The sequence below is a fragment of the Wallemia ichthyophaga genome, assembly GCF_000400465.1.
Source record: "Wallemia ichthyophaga EXF-994 unplaced genomic scaffold scaffold11, whole genome shotgun sequence".
In the NCBI taxonomy this organism is placed as follows: domain Eukaryota; kingdom Fungi; phylum Basidiomycota; class Wallemiomycetes; order Wallemiales; family Wallemiaceae; genus Wallemia; species Wallemia ichthyophaga.
The window spans coordinates 89174-101594 of record NW_008806284.1 but is presented as its reverse complement, the minus strand read 5'-3'; the positions used below and the strand labels follow the sequence as shown (position 1 = coordinate 101594).

Genomic DNA, 12421 nt, shown 5'->3' with positions numbered 1-12421 from the left:
CTCCTAGTAAAATTGATTTGTTCCCTATAAAATTATAAGCCTCGCTTTCTATTAATCCACGCAGCCACTCTTCGATACCAAACAGCTTAGATCAAAATTAATCTTTGGCAGACGATGCCGACGCAGACCCCAACAAAGAAGACGCCGCCCGTGTACACCAGTCTCTATCGTACAACTCCAGCACCCAGCGCGCTCCATCTTCCCACTTTAGCCGCTGTTGTTGCGTATGGGGAGTACCTGGAGAAAGATTGGACGCCAGCCCAGGCCTTGAAGTGGTTTAAAGTCGATGGTGATTGGGCAGAAGCGACGCACTGGCGTGGTGAGGCTCCTGTAGGCGCTAAAGCCGATGGTCGATTAGGACGTCTCATAAGTCGATGTATAGGACCAGCGCAGCAACTGCGTGGATTAGATGTGAGTAGAGTGTCTGCATATGCTGTCTAAACTCACTTAAATCCCAGCTATCACTTCCAAGCGTGTACCTACCACCTAGTTTATTCGCAAATCTACCAAATTCGCTAACACACCTCTCACTAAACGGACTCAGCTGGCGATTCAATTTGAGTAGCCTCTTGCCGCCTAAGAGCGACAGTCTCACTCTCCTCACATCACTCAACCTTTCAAACCTTCCGTCGATATCGTCAGACGCTTTGACACTTGTTTTACGACGAAACACCTCGCTACAAAGCTTGCGTTTGGTTAACGTTAACTTGACAGACACTCACTCTACCAGCAATCACTCTTTCCTCGCTGATCGTAACACTTCTCTCTCTGAAATCCGCTTTCTTGAACTGCGCAACGTCATGTGGACTTCCCCCCACGGTCTCTTTCATCTTATTCATCCTTCGCGTAACTTACACACTCTCATTCTCAATGGATCATTTCCGCCTAGTAGAAATCCTCGCATTCCGCCCACTTTAGACGGCGCTGATGACACAACATCCATGCCATTTAGGGCTTATTTCATGCACTTTTTACCCCTCTTCCCTCACCTCTCCAGACTCGAGATCGACAATAAGCTGTGGGGCAAAGACCGCGATGGTTTGGGGCTCGTTGAGGTTCTCGGATTGGGTGCAGACGTTGGTCCACCCAGCGATTGGCAAAGGTGGGAGGTTGAAGAAGCGTGGAAACCAACGCAATTTGATCCAGAATGCGGTGTTGACGAAGACCGTGAGTGGGTGATGGCCGAGGGTGGAAAGTGGGTGTGGGTTTCAGATGCAGAGCCGATGGATGATAGTGACGATGATGACGAGAATGATGAAGATGACGATGATAATATGATCGACGATGATATCTACGATAACGAAATGCTTCCTCCACCCGCATCATCAGCTTTGCGGAGATCAACTGCAAAGCTGTTCGCATCTCTTCAAGAATCTACTACACGTTCTCTAGAAGCTGCTTTCGCCGCTCCTCCTGCTGCTGATGGCGATTTGTTAAGGGATGGTGAGGCATTCTGCGGCGTAGTACTCGATAGAGTCGAGGAGGAGGTGCGTCGGATGCGTGATTTCGTCAGAAGAGGTGGTGTCAGAGCTGGGCAGCAGAAGCGTCAATTTCAGCAACAGCAGCAATACCTTCACTCCGGCGATAGTAACAGCAACAGCAATAGCAATAGCAACACCAATAACACCAACAGCGAGCACTCACACGTTGACAGTGTTGCAAATGTAACAAACGGCGTCGGGAATATGCAAGTCACCACTTGATTCTCTAGTCATCTCTACTCAGTTGTAGCATCAATCGCGGAAAATTTCTTTCACACTATCAAAGATTCTAATATATTGTTTATTCAGTACATACAAAGATATCAATTTGTCTAGAAGAATGAATTAGTGAAACTTGACTGCTTCCGTAATCCGTGTGTGTCAAATGCAGCTAATTTGATTTTTTTTTTTTCTTTTTCCTTTTTGTCTTGTTCATGTCTCGTAAATTTGAAAAAGAAAAGCCCGTGAATTAATGAGATTTTGTGAGATGGTTATATATCTAACTAATCACTACGGTTCACTCTTAATCTTCTTGAGATTTTCTAGTAAGAGCTCCGCAGCGTGGTTATCTGCAGTATGGTATGGCGCTACGTTAGTGCGGGTCTCCAATTCATCACAATTCATGTGAACTTTGAGCAATATTCTATTAATGTCTGCCGACTCTTTGATGGGGTAAATTGATATCATCTCATCAATCCCTTTGAGCAAACTTCTTGCAACATATATTGCCCTTGTGAAAGCTGAGTCGAGGGCTAACAAATCTAGACAGCGGAGAGCTTGGCAAACCAAAGCAACGAAGATCATTGGCTGTCTCTTAATTGAATGCTTATTGATGACATTATCCCAAATCAACGAATGTGCATCCAACCATTCACGAGCACGTTGGCGCGTGTAATAAGCAGATGGAACAGAAGCATTTTTCTGCAAATTGGTAACATTAGCATTAGTGAACTGACGAGTTTTAGCAGTGAGAATCAGTCGAGTAATGAATGCAACATTGCTGACATGCCAACCGTGAACACCTCTATGACAACTGTGTAGTGCATTTAAATCACTTTCAATCTTTTCAACCTCACTGCATATCTTGCTAGCTCGCATGTGCAACTCGAATGGAGGAAGGCTACGTGATAATCTTGTAGCTGCATGGCATAACAGTTTTAATCTATCCAAAAAGGCCCACAACGTGTACCTCGACCAACTCTTCATTCCATCGTCAGGTATTGAGAGAATGAAAGATTCGGCAGTATAAAATACACCATAGTTGGACGCTTGGGATGTATGCAATGTAGAAACTGCATGTGGATCGAGCATCTGTAAATACCAACCATTGTTGGCAGTACCCCAGACCACCCTCCTGATTTCCTCTTGTTGAATATCTGAGTCAGGAACTTGAGTATCATCGATGGAGAACTTGGGTATGTGCCTGAAGCGGACAGATTCCTCTTTGCGTGTCATGTGAGCGGGTATGGACCATGACTCACAGGGACAAGAAGGGTGATGATGTGACTTGCTTGGAGCTAAATTTAGATCTTGACCCGAAAATTGAGGGTCTGAGGTACTAATTGGTATAGCGTCATCATCGAACACATGAGAAACTTTATCTGCGTCCAAGCAGGTGAGAGCAAGGTTCTTTATGACAGCGTCTGCGGCATATAGGGGTGCAGCGACCCTCTTAATGTTGAAAGTTCCGAGTGGGAATGATTCGTAATATTGGAGTACCTAATGGGAAGATGAGACAGGTGAGACAGGGGACAAAGGGATAAGTAAACGCACGATTGCACTTTGAGCTATGCCTACGGTGAACCTGCCAGTCATCATTGCAGTGCGAAGTGAGGAGTGTGCACGGTCAGCCATGAGGTAAGCCAGTTGGAATTGACCTTGTAAGGTATGGCTGATAGCGAGAAGAGCTTGAATGAGGGAAGGCTCGGCGTTGTATCGTTTACTTGAGCAGCTCAGGTTATCGAAGAACTTGTGCATATTAAAGAGAGTGGTTATGAAATCACAGCGTGAAAATGTGAACCACAAGTCGCTGGAAATGAGTTTTGTGGCCTTGGCTCTGTCTTTGAGGTTGTGAGTGGTGCACCTATCCGTAATCAAGATATCCCAAAAGCTTTCTCGTTGGTAGTTCATATTCGGAGTAATTAGGATGGGAGAGTGAGGAGAGAGAGGAGAATGAGCTGAGTGAGGTGAAATCTGTGTTTGCGATGGAATAAAGGAGGTTCCATTGATAACTTCAGGTGCAGCACTGTGATTATAACGTGGGGGAGGTGGAGGTTGTGGAGGTGCGCCAATTGATCCGCTAATTGGTTGAGGAGAGTGAGTCAAATGCTGGAAAGAGTTATCGGCATTGTGGGATACGTCGGCGTTGTCGGCCGTGTTGCCATCCACGCTATCGGATGAATGGCTGTGCGTGTGCCTCAAACGCTTGTTGGTCATTGGTTCAAAATCACATGACTCGGATTTCAAACGCTTTGTTACAACCCTCGGCCTCTTATCTTTGCCTCTTCTCCTCACTGTCTGCTCATAGACGCAATTCACGCCTCGTTTCGTGCACCGCTCGCATGAATGGACACCGTCACCGTTACAACGAGATTTCATTGATCTGCACTCCAAGCAAGCCTTCGAAGATCTACTTGGCTTCTTCTGTGCATTCTGTGCGTAAAATTCGCTTGTATTTTTATTTTGCGTACTTTCCACCTCCATGCGATACAAAGAACGCACAAGCAGTGATTGTCGGGGATAAAGGGTTTTTTTGTGTTTTGTGGAGGATTTCTATAAATAATAAAATATATCATTTTTATCATTTATTTGGTAACAACGAGTTGTGTGGGTCGTGTATCGCTGCTGTATCTGCACATCTCTTTCATTCGTTTCTTACAAACTGCCATGTCAGATAAGCCTCCATTGCCCTCAAGAGACTCTCTACAACAGCAAGACGACGATGTATGCTTTGCTGGCTCCCCATATCTCCAAATCTCACCATCCACAGCTCCAAACAGCTTTGCAGCTCTCAAAGCAGGAATACGACGGAGATAGCAATTATGAAGCTTCTATGAGCTCATCCACCCAAGCCCCAGGCTCGTACGTAGCGCCTCCATCGAAAACGGCATCATCATCACAAGACAAGGCTGAGAGCGGTGGAAAGTCCGTGCACTCCGTAGCATCTAAGCAATCTGCTCCCCGTCTCCACCAAAATGTCGCCGCTAGACAGTCCAACGCACCAGCACCAGCGACATCCACGGCATCCACAACATCACCCTCGATGACGCAAACAGCCGATAAAAACATCGATGACTACTTTATCGCTAACTACCTCACCTTCTTCGGCAGACATATCAGCTCCGTCTCAGCGGCATACAGCTCGAGCGAGGCGTACAAATCGTACACGGACGCACCCAAGTTGAGTGACTACGCGTACAAGACTGAAGCACAGCTGCTCAAGGAGAGGACATTAGCAGCAGCAAAGCGTAAGGAAGAAGCAGATGTGGAAGTTGAGAGGAAGCAGTACGAGGACAAGGCAGCGAATGACGGGTTTGTGGATGATATTAACCACGAGACGCGCGACGGTGCTGACCACGAGGAGGGTGCGTGGTCCAGCGCAGATGTCTACTCGCACAGCACCACCAACTTGGTTGATGTGCAGGGTGAGAAGGAGGACACACAGAAAGAGAAAGAGAAAGACCAAGACCAAAACCAAGACACGGACGCAGACGAAAATGAAGATGAAAAAAACCCACAGCAACGCGTAGACTACCTCGCCTACGGCCTAGCCTGGTTTCTCTTCAAGGCTGAGCAATACCTTCCGGTCGAGCTGGATCAGAACCCACACCAAAAGTTCAGATACGCCAAGCTTGTGTCGAATGTCGAGCGTCTGTATGTCAATCTCTCCGGTAACGCTGTCGCGGAAGGTATGAAATGCTTTGGTGATGTAGTTATGTGGAAGAACCGTGCTGTGACATTTGCAGTGTTGGTTGTGTACCTCATCCTCGTCATGTCCGATATGCTGCTGAATGTTGCGCTCGGCGGTGCGCTGATTGCGCTCGTGGCGAGGAGAATCTTTCCCCCAACCTCCTCCTCCCAGCTGGCCAGTCGAAAGGATGAACACGAGCGCGCGCGAGAGATAGTCGAACTCGAGGAAGAGTACGGTCTGAGCGCAGAAGGTACAAACGCTCCAGGCAAGCGCGAGAAAAATATGAAAGAAGCCTACAAAGCTATCACGCAGTCCCACGGACGTGAAATTCAATTAGTGACTGGAGACCTAGCCGATTTTGTGGAAAAGATGAAAAAGTGAGTGTAGTTGATCTGAAGCATGTGACGAAAGATAAACTCACATGTCACTCACAGTTTATACCTCTGGAGAAACCCAAAAGCTAGTCGCAACTTTGTCTTGAGAGCTCTATTACCCGCAATCGTTGGATTGCAGTTTATATCACACGCAGCATTGGTTAGAGGCGCATTGGCAGGACTTGGATTGCTCGTTCTCGTCGGTATACCCATTACGATTCACTACCCTCGCTACAGACGCATGGCGTGGAACATACCCGAAGTGCCAACAGATGCACAGTATGCATTGAGCGTGATGCGTGAGCGAGTACGCAGAAATGAGCCTCTACCTGTTCTCGTCGATCCATTCGCCAAGAGCAACAGTAAGAAAGACAAGGCGGAGAAGGAGAAGGAGAAGGCGAAGAAGAGCACAGCTGATCTGAGCATCACCCAAGAAAGTGACAAAGGCGACGACAAAGAGAACAATACTGCTGCATCAGGGGATGGTGATAGCGATGTAGATGCAGATGCAAACGCAGATGCTCAGGTGAAGAGTCCAAAGAAGGGCAGCAAATGGTCTCGTTTAGCATCGTCCCTCAAGCAAGGTGGAAAAGCAGCGGAGCGTGGTACAGACATGCTGAGCCAAGTCGTGAATGGCGACAAAGGTGTGTTTGTGCGTCAAGCTAGAGAAGTCTGGGCTAGTCGCAACGATGGTGATTCGGAGCGCACAACACGATTACTGACGGGCAACGATAATGAAAACGATGAAGATAATAGCTCTGTGATGACAACAAAACGCAGCATTGGATTGGAACCTTCACGCTTAGCCTATCTACCGCTGAAATCGAGTCACTTTGGGATACTAAAGAGCTCACCAGGTACACTCGTACTCAGCTCAAGTGAGCTAACATTCAAACCATTCAAGGGACCGAATGTGGTGGTAGGGCTGGATGCGCTGGTTGGGATTAGCAAGCACAGCAGTCTAAGAGTGGGTGTGGAGGTGTCGAGTGGACTTGAAGTGAGCTGGGAAGAAGGGGAAGAAATCAAGGTGATGAGACTAACAAACGTAGCTAGACGAGATGATGCGTTCAATCATTTAGTTGCGTGCTCGAATAGCGTTTGGGTGAATGATTAGAAAGGCAAGCAATCAAGGCGAATAAAAGAGGAAAGAAGAAGAAATAAAAGAATAATTGTAACGAGCAGCAACGAGAAAAAAGAAATATTGAGAAATAAAGTCGAATTGAATTTTTGATTGTGAGCGTAAAATCTGAGTGCTGACCATCGTTTCTTCTTCTCAGGCAGTCGCTAAGTCGCAAAGAGTTGATAGGCGTGATGGAGGCACAAAATCTCAAGACTTTCCCAAAGGTAGGAGAGGAATAGGGGATGAGGAAACGCAGCTGACATGGGATACAGCAACCTATCTTCCAAAACTCAAAGACCCGCGGTAACAAGAAGGTTACCAAGGACCGTCGTTGGTACAAGGACGTCGGCTTAGGCTTCAAGACGCCTCAAGATGCTATCACTGGAACTTACATCGACAAGAAGTGCCCATGGACCGGTGAAGTTTCAATCAGAGGACGTATCTTGACTGGAAAGGTTGTCTCTACCAAGATGACACGTACTATTGTCATTAGAAGAGAATACCTCCACTACGTACCAAAGTACAACAGATACGAGAAGCGTCACAAGAACCTCCCAGTGCACGCATCACCTGCATTCCGTATTGAAGCAGGTGACTCGGTCGTCGTTGGCCAATGCCGTCCACTCTCAAAGACTGTTAGATTCAACGTCCTCCGTGTCATCAAGAACAAGGCTGCTGCTAAGGCTTTCGCAAAGTTCTAAGCAAGGTTAAATAAACTGTTATTATTGTAGTGCGTATATTGACAGATTTTGATAACCTTAACAATGTTTGACAACTTTAAATGAAGATTTTCTTATAAAAGGTGAAAATATTCATCGCTGGGTTAAATATACAGTGGTGATTACATAAAGTTAGTTATCATTTGAGATGGATTGACGGTGGATATATTCGTGCCCAATTGATAAACCACGAGCGCGTTGACCGTAGAGGTGGACCTGTTTGATCAGTTTGAGTGGGATTGAAAGGGCAAAACAAGGAAACCCACGCTAGTGACATCCTCTTCAGTATTCTCATCAAGCTTCCTGTGCATGTGCACTAAATTAGCTCTTTCGTTCTAATTTGATTGTTAGCGTGAGAAGAGTGACTGATTACAACATACAGCGAGTGATTCAAGTTGAGTGAGTGAATTGTTGTCAAAGCGTGGCTATAAGGGTGTTAGTGGGTGGCTGTGGCTGCATAACCCATTGGAACCCACTCCCTTTGCGAGTTGGTCAGCTTCAGCGAGAATGTTGTGGTTGTTGTGCTATGAACCCTGTAAGCGTGTATCCACCCGCAAACATCCAACTCACTTCCAAATTGTGGCTCATTTTGATTGTGTTTCTACAAGGAATGTCGAGTCGGAATACATCGCTTAATTTATGGTTCCGCCGAGGTTTCACGTGACCCGATGACGATATCTACGAACGAAATGAATCAATTGTGACATAATCGATAAATATGTATAACTATTATTATGTTTATACCTTATTTATTATTTCTGTATTTCCATACTCTCTCTCCCCCACTCCCATGATCCTTGTAAACCTCGGTACTCCTCCAACCACCAAACACCTCAAGCGTGTCTATCTACACAATAGTATTCTCCGCGACTCTCGCCTATCCATCTCCCAACTTGTCCGAGTTTCCGCCGGTGATCGCTTCGTGATAGGTACCGCTTGGCCCGGGAATACATCTATCGAATCGGATCAAATTGGTGTTCATTTTCCTCTGTTTAACCAGTTGTCCGGGAGTGTTAATGGCAGCGTAGATGGCACCGTCGATGCCTCCTTCTCCCCCGATCTCAGCCATCTAAATTTCATCGAAATCGATTCACTCTCTATCCTCACTAATCTCCCTCTCGACGATAGACAGACGCGTCTTCTCAGCGCTCTCGTGCGTGATTACGTTACTCAGCTCCAATTCGTTAAATCCGGTTTGGTGGTGTCACTCCACTTCAAATCCAAGCTCAATCACCTAACCATACAAGATATAAGCCCTTCTCTATCTCTCCAACACCTCTCCCTCGATGACACACACGCTGTCTATCAAGTCACCCCGACAACCGCCATCAATTTGTCCACCCAATCCGACAAACGTGAAGCGGTTACATCACAAGCAACTTTGATTCGTCCTTCCTCGGATCCTCCTGTTATAGGCGGTCTATCACGCCAAATTGGCGAGATATCTGACCTCATAGGTCTCCCCCTCAAGCACCCAGACCTTTTCAACCAATTTGCAATCTCTCCGCCCAAAGGTCTCCTCCTCCACGGCCCTCCAGGAACCGGTAAGACGCTGCTCGCTCGATCTGCCGCGACGCTTCTGCAGCTGCCGATTTTACTAGTCAACGGGCCTGAGCTGTCATCCGCGTACCACGGCGAGACAGAGGACAATTTGCGGCGTGTATTTCAACACGCGCGTTCGCTTGATGAGGCGGGCGTGATAGTAGTGATAGACGAGCTCGACACGCTGTGTCCATCGCGCGATGGCGACGGCAGCACGGGCGAGGTGGAGAAGCGGGTAGTAGCGACTCTCCTGACAGAGCTAGACGGGATGAATAAAAGCAATGACGCCGCCCACGCCAAGGTGTTCCTGATAGGCACTACCAACAGGCCGAATGCGCTCGACGATGCGCTGCGCAGACCCGGTAGACTCGACCGGGAGATAGAAGTGGGAATCCCTGACTCGACGCAGCGATTAGAGATTCTGCACAACCTGCTCGCACACATGCCCACACAAACCTCCGACACGCATCTGCGCTCGGTCGCAAGCAAGACGCATGGATTTGTTGGAGCGGATCTCGCATCTCTCGTGCGCGCTGCATCTACTACTGCAATCAAGCGTGCTATCTTAGGTAAGCAATCGGCGTATCTCACACACACGGATCTCCTCGATAGCCTTCCTCATATCCGCCCGTCCGCTCTGCGATCCGTGCAGCTCACCATCCCCGAGATTCGCTTCGGTGATATAGCAGGACAGGAAGAGGTCAAGAAGCAGCTGACGCAGAGTGTCATGTGGCCACTCAGCCACGCAAATACTTTCTCTCGCCTCGGCCTCACACCGCCCAGAGGCGTGCTGCTCTACGGTCCACCGGGGTGTAGTAAAACTCTCGCTGCAAAGGCTCTCGCGGGGGAAAGCGGAATCAATTTTCTCGCTGTTAAGGGACCAGAGGTGAGTATGACATGCGTGTGGAGGTGTTGTCGGTATGGCTAATACTACACAGCTGCTTGACAAATTCGTTGGCGGGTCTGAGAAAGCTATTCGTGATATTTTTGCCAAAGCCCGCGCAGCCGCGCCGTCAATAATCTTTTTTGTGCGTCACTTTAACTCCATTCTCTCACCTCTTACACATCTCAACCACTCACTGACAGGATGAAATGGACAGCATTGCAGCTGCGCGTGATGACAACACATCTACAACGTCGGGCATGGTAGCAAGCATGCTCAATGAGGTGGGTTTATAGCACATTGTAGTCAGCTTTAGACACCCGACTGACGCGCGCAATGACCAGATGGACGGCATAGAGGAACTCAATGGTGTCACTGTTCTAGCTGCTACGAATAAACCACAAGTCATCGTAAGTCTGACGGAGTGATTGCATTGCGCACGCATAAACAACTTGTTTGTTTACTTGCTCACTCACTCATTTGCTCGACAGGATTCCGCCCTCATGCGTCCAGGAAGGCTTGACCGTATTATGTGAGTAGCATCCACTCACCTTTCTCCTCCCTCCTCTGCGAGCAAAAGACTAACAAAAACAATCACAGCTACGTCGGCCCACCTGAGCTGGAAGCGCGCAGGGAGCTGTTCAGTATACGACTGAGCAAGATGGCAGTGGAAGAGGGTGTGAATGTTGACGAGTTGGCTGTTATGGTTGGTGGTTGTCTCGTTGAGTGGGGTATTCTAACACCCCATACAGACACAGGGATGCAGTGGTGCTGAGATAGTCAGCGTCTGTCAAGATGCAGCGATGCGCGCAATGCAGCAGGATCTCCACGCTGCTTATGTACGCAAGGAGCACTTTGTGCAGGCTTGCTGGAACGTGCGTCGGCGCATCACGCAAGAGATGCTCACAGCATACGAGACGTGGCGCGACAGTCGGGGTGGATGAGCGTGTAGTTGGAAAGGAAGGAGGTGGTATAATGGATAGAATACATAGAATAATTACATCGTCGTTATATTAGCGTGGAAGGCATAGCATTGCTCATAGCAGCAGGCTCAGACCCACCACCACCCCACCCCATCACTGCCTCTTCTGTCTGACGTTGCTAGGGTCGTTGGCAACCTGCAATCGATAATCGCGCAAATCGCGGGTCCTATCTCTACCTTTACCAGCATTAGCGAAACCTGGAAGCGGAACAACGACAGCGGAGCAGTTATCATCAGCGCCAACATCGATAGCGAAATCGACGACAGCCTGCGCGGCTGCCTGAGCGGCTCTACCGAACTGCAAAGACTGGCCAAACTTGCTCGAAGCGACATCAGCCGCCTCCTGCACACCAACGACGCCAGTGACACCATCACTGAGAAGGATAGCCATGCTATAAGCATCTCCATCTACCTCCACACTCTGGGTATGGGGCTCGGGCGTGACGCCCCAGCTTTTATATTTGGCATCGCCGATACTGCGCGTGTTGGCGAGCTGGCCAAGAAAAAGGGATTCGCCGTAAGAGTCCTGCACGAGTGCGCCGTGGAAGGATTTCAATCGCTCCATCTCACCGACGTTGTCGGCATGGTCGTCGAGCGTGAGGCGGTGGGCTTTGCCAGCGTGCGCTTTCACGAGCACCACGCACGTGTCGCCGCAGTGCGCCGTTGTGAGCTGCAGACGACGACTGAATGCGTACGGCGAGGGTGGATCATCGAGACTGTGCAGCAACAAAACTGAGGCAGTCGATCCGCACAGGTAGCCGCGGTTCTGCGCATCGGTGATTGTCCTCTTGTCTGCCTGTGAGGAGTGTGTGAGCGGTGTCTTGGATCGCAACACCATGCCCACCTTCAAAAAAGCCAGTTTGAGTCTATCGTGGAGACTAAGATGAGAGTGAGAATCTCTCGTAGCACTCTCTGCGTCCAATTCCTCTTGAGGGAAATAGTTGCCTGGATGACGTCGTGACGTTGTGAGTGATAGACCACGTTAACCGCCAACGCCAACGCCTACCGTAGACTCTGAAATAGTCGATAAGGTTCCAGTCACGCGTGGTTATTCTTTCAATGACTCCTGGCAGACTATCGCGGAGATAGCGGGAAACGTAATCACCACCGTGTCCGTCGAATATGCCGAAGTAGGCGCATTGAGAGTCAAGTGTGTGGGGAGTGATGGGCAGGTTGAGCACTTTGGCAGACACGCTGTCCTCTTGATATAGCCGCTGACCTCTGCTCATGGCCATACCTACCGCTTTAGGTGGCTCGACTGCGAAAGAGCCCGTGCCTGTTTGGGTTTAATTACTCAGCTCAGCCGCCTAAATAACACCACCACACACCAAGCGAGTTGCGAAATTTGTAGGCATTTGATAGTCGGCGTACATTGACGTACATGTGTGAGAGGTGAGGTTGTCGTAAAAA

At 48.6% G+C, this 12421-nt stretch overlaps 6 protein-coding genes across 6 annotated transcripts; 3 read left to right on the top strand and 3 right to left on the bottom strand.

Annotated features, from left to right (window-relative positions):
* Positions 1-114: 114 nt before the first annotated feature.
* On the top strand, positions 115-1703 carry J056_000703 (uncharacterized protein; the record flags this gene model as incomplete). The annotated part of the gene is made up of 2 exons (XM_009270331.1): positions 115-411; positions 459-1703. The coding sequence occupies 2 exons, from the start codon at positions 115-117 to the stop codon at positions 1701-1703; spliced, it is 1542 nt and encodes a 513-aa protein (XP_009268606.1).
* A 288-nt stretch (positions 1704-1991) lies between these two features.
* J056_000702 (uncharacterized protein) lies at positions 1992-3917 on the bottom strand (the record flags this gene model as incomplete). Its single annotated transcript, XM_009270330.1, has 2 exons — positions 1992-3200; positions 3255-3917. 2 exons carry the CDS (start codon positions 3915-3917, stop codon positions 1992-1994), a joined length of 1872 nt encoding a protein of 623 aa, XP_009268605.1.
* A 450-nt stretch (positions 3918-4367) lies between these two features.
* Positions 4368-7586, top strand: J056_000701 (40S ribosomal protein S11; the record flags this gene model as incomplete). The annotated part of the gene is made up of 5 exons (XM_009270329.1): positions 4368-4424; positions 4471-5768; positions 5826-6792; positions 7047-7109; positions 7158-7586. 5 exons carry the CDS (start codon positions 4368-4370, stop codon positions 7584-7586), a joined length of 2814 nt encoding a protein of 937 aa, XP_009268604.1.
* A 150-nt stretch (positions 7587-7736) lies between these two features.
* J056_000700 (uncharacterized protein) lies at positions 7737-8192 on the bottom strand (the record flags this gene model as incomplete). Its single annotated transcript, XM_009270328.1, has 5 exons — positions 7737-7820; positions 7871-7939; positions 7985-8029; positions 8081-8128; positions 8175-8192. 5 exons carry the CDS (start codon positions 8190-8192, stop codon positions 7737-7739), a joined length of 264 nt encoding a protein of 87 aa, XP_009268603.1.
* A 202-nt stretch (positions 8193-8394) lies between these two features.
* J056_000699 (ATPase family 2 protein) lies at positions 8395-10973 on the top strand (the record flags this gene model as incomplete). Its single annotated transcript, XM_009270327.1, has 7 exons — positions 8395-10032; positions 10085-10174; positions 10233-10313; positions 10374-10439; positions 10521-10561; positions 10630-10735; positions 10782-10973. The coding sequence occupies 7 exons, from the start codon at positions 8395-8397 to the stop codon at positions 10971-10973; spliced, it is 2214 nt and encodes a 737-aa protein (XP_009268602.1).
* A 132-nt stretch (positions 10974-11105) lies between these two features.
* On the bottom strand, positions 11106-12394 carry J056_000698 (Protein phosphatase 2C-like protein 4; the record flags this gene model as incomplete). Its single annotated transcript, XM_009270326.1, has 4 exons — positions 11106-11807; positions 11856-11956; positions 12018-12287; positions 12340-12394. 4 exons carry the CDS (start codon positions 12392-12394, stop codon positions 11106-11108), a joined length of 1128 nt encoding a protein of 375 aa, XP_009268601.1.
* Between the last annotated feature and the right edge of the window lie 27 nt (positions 12395-12421).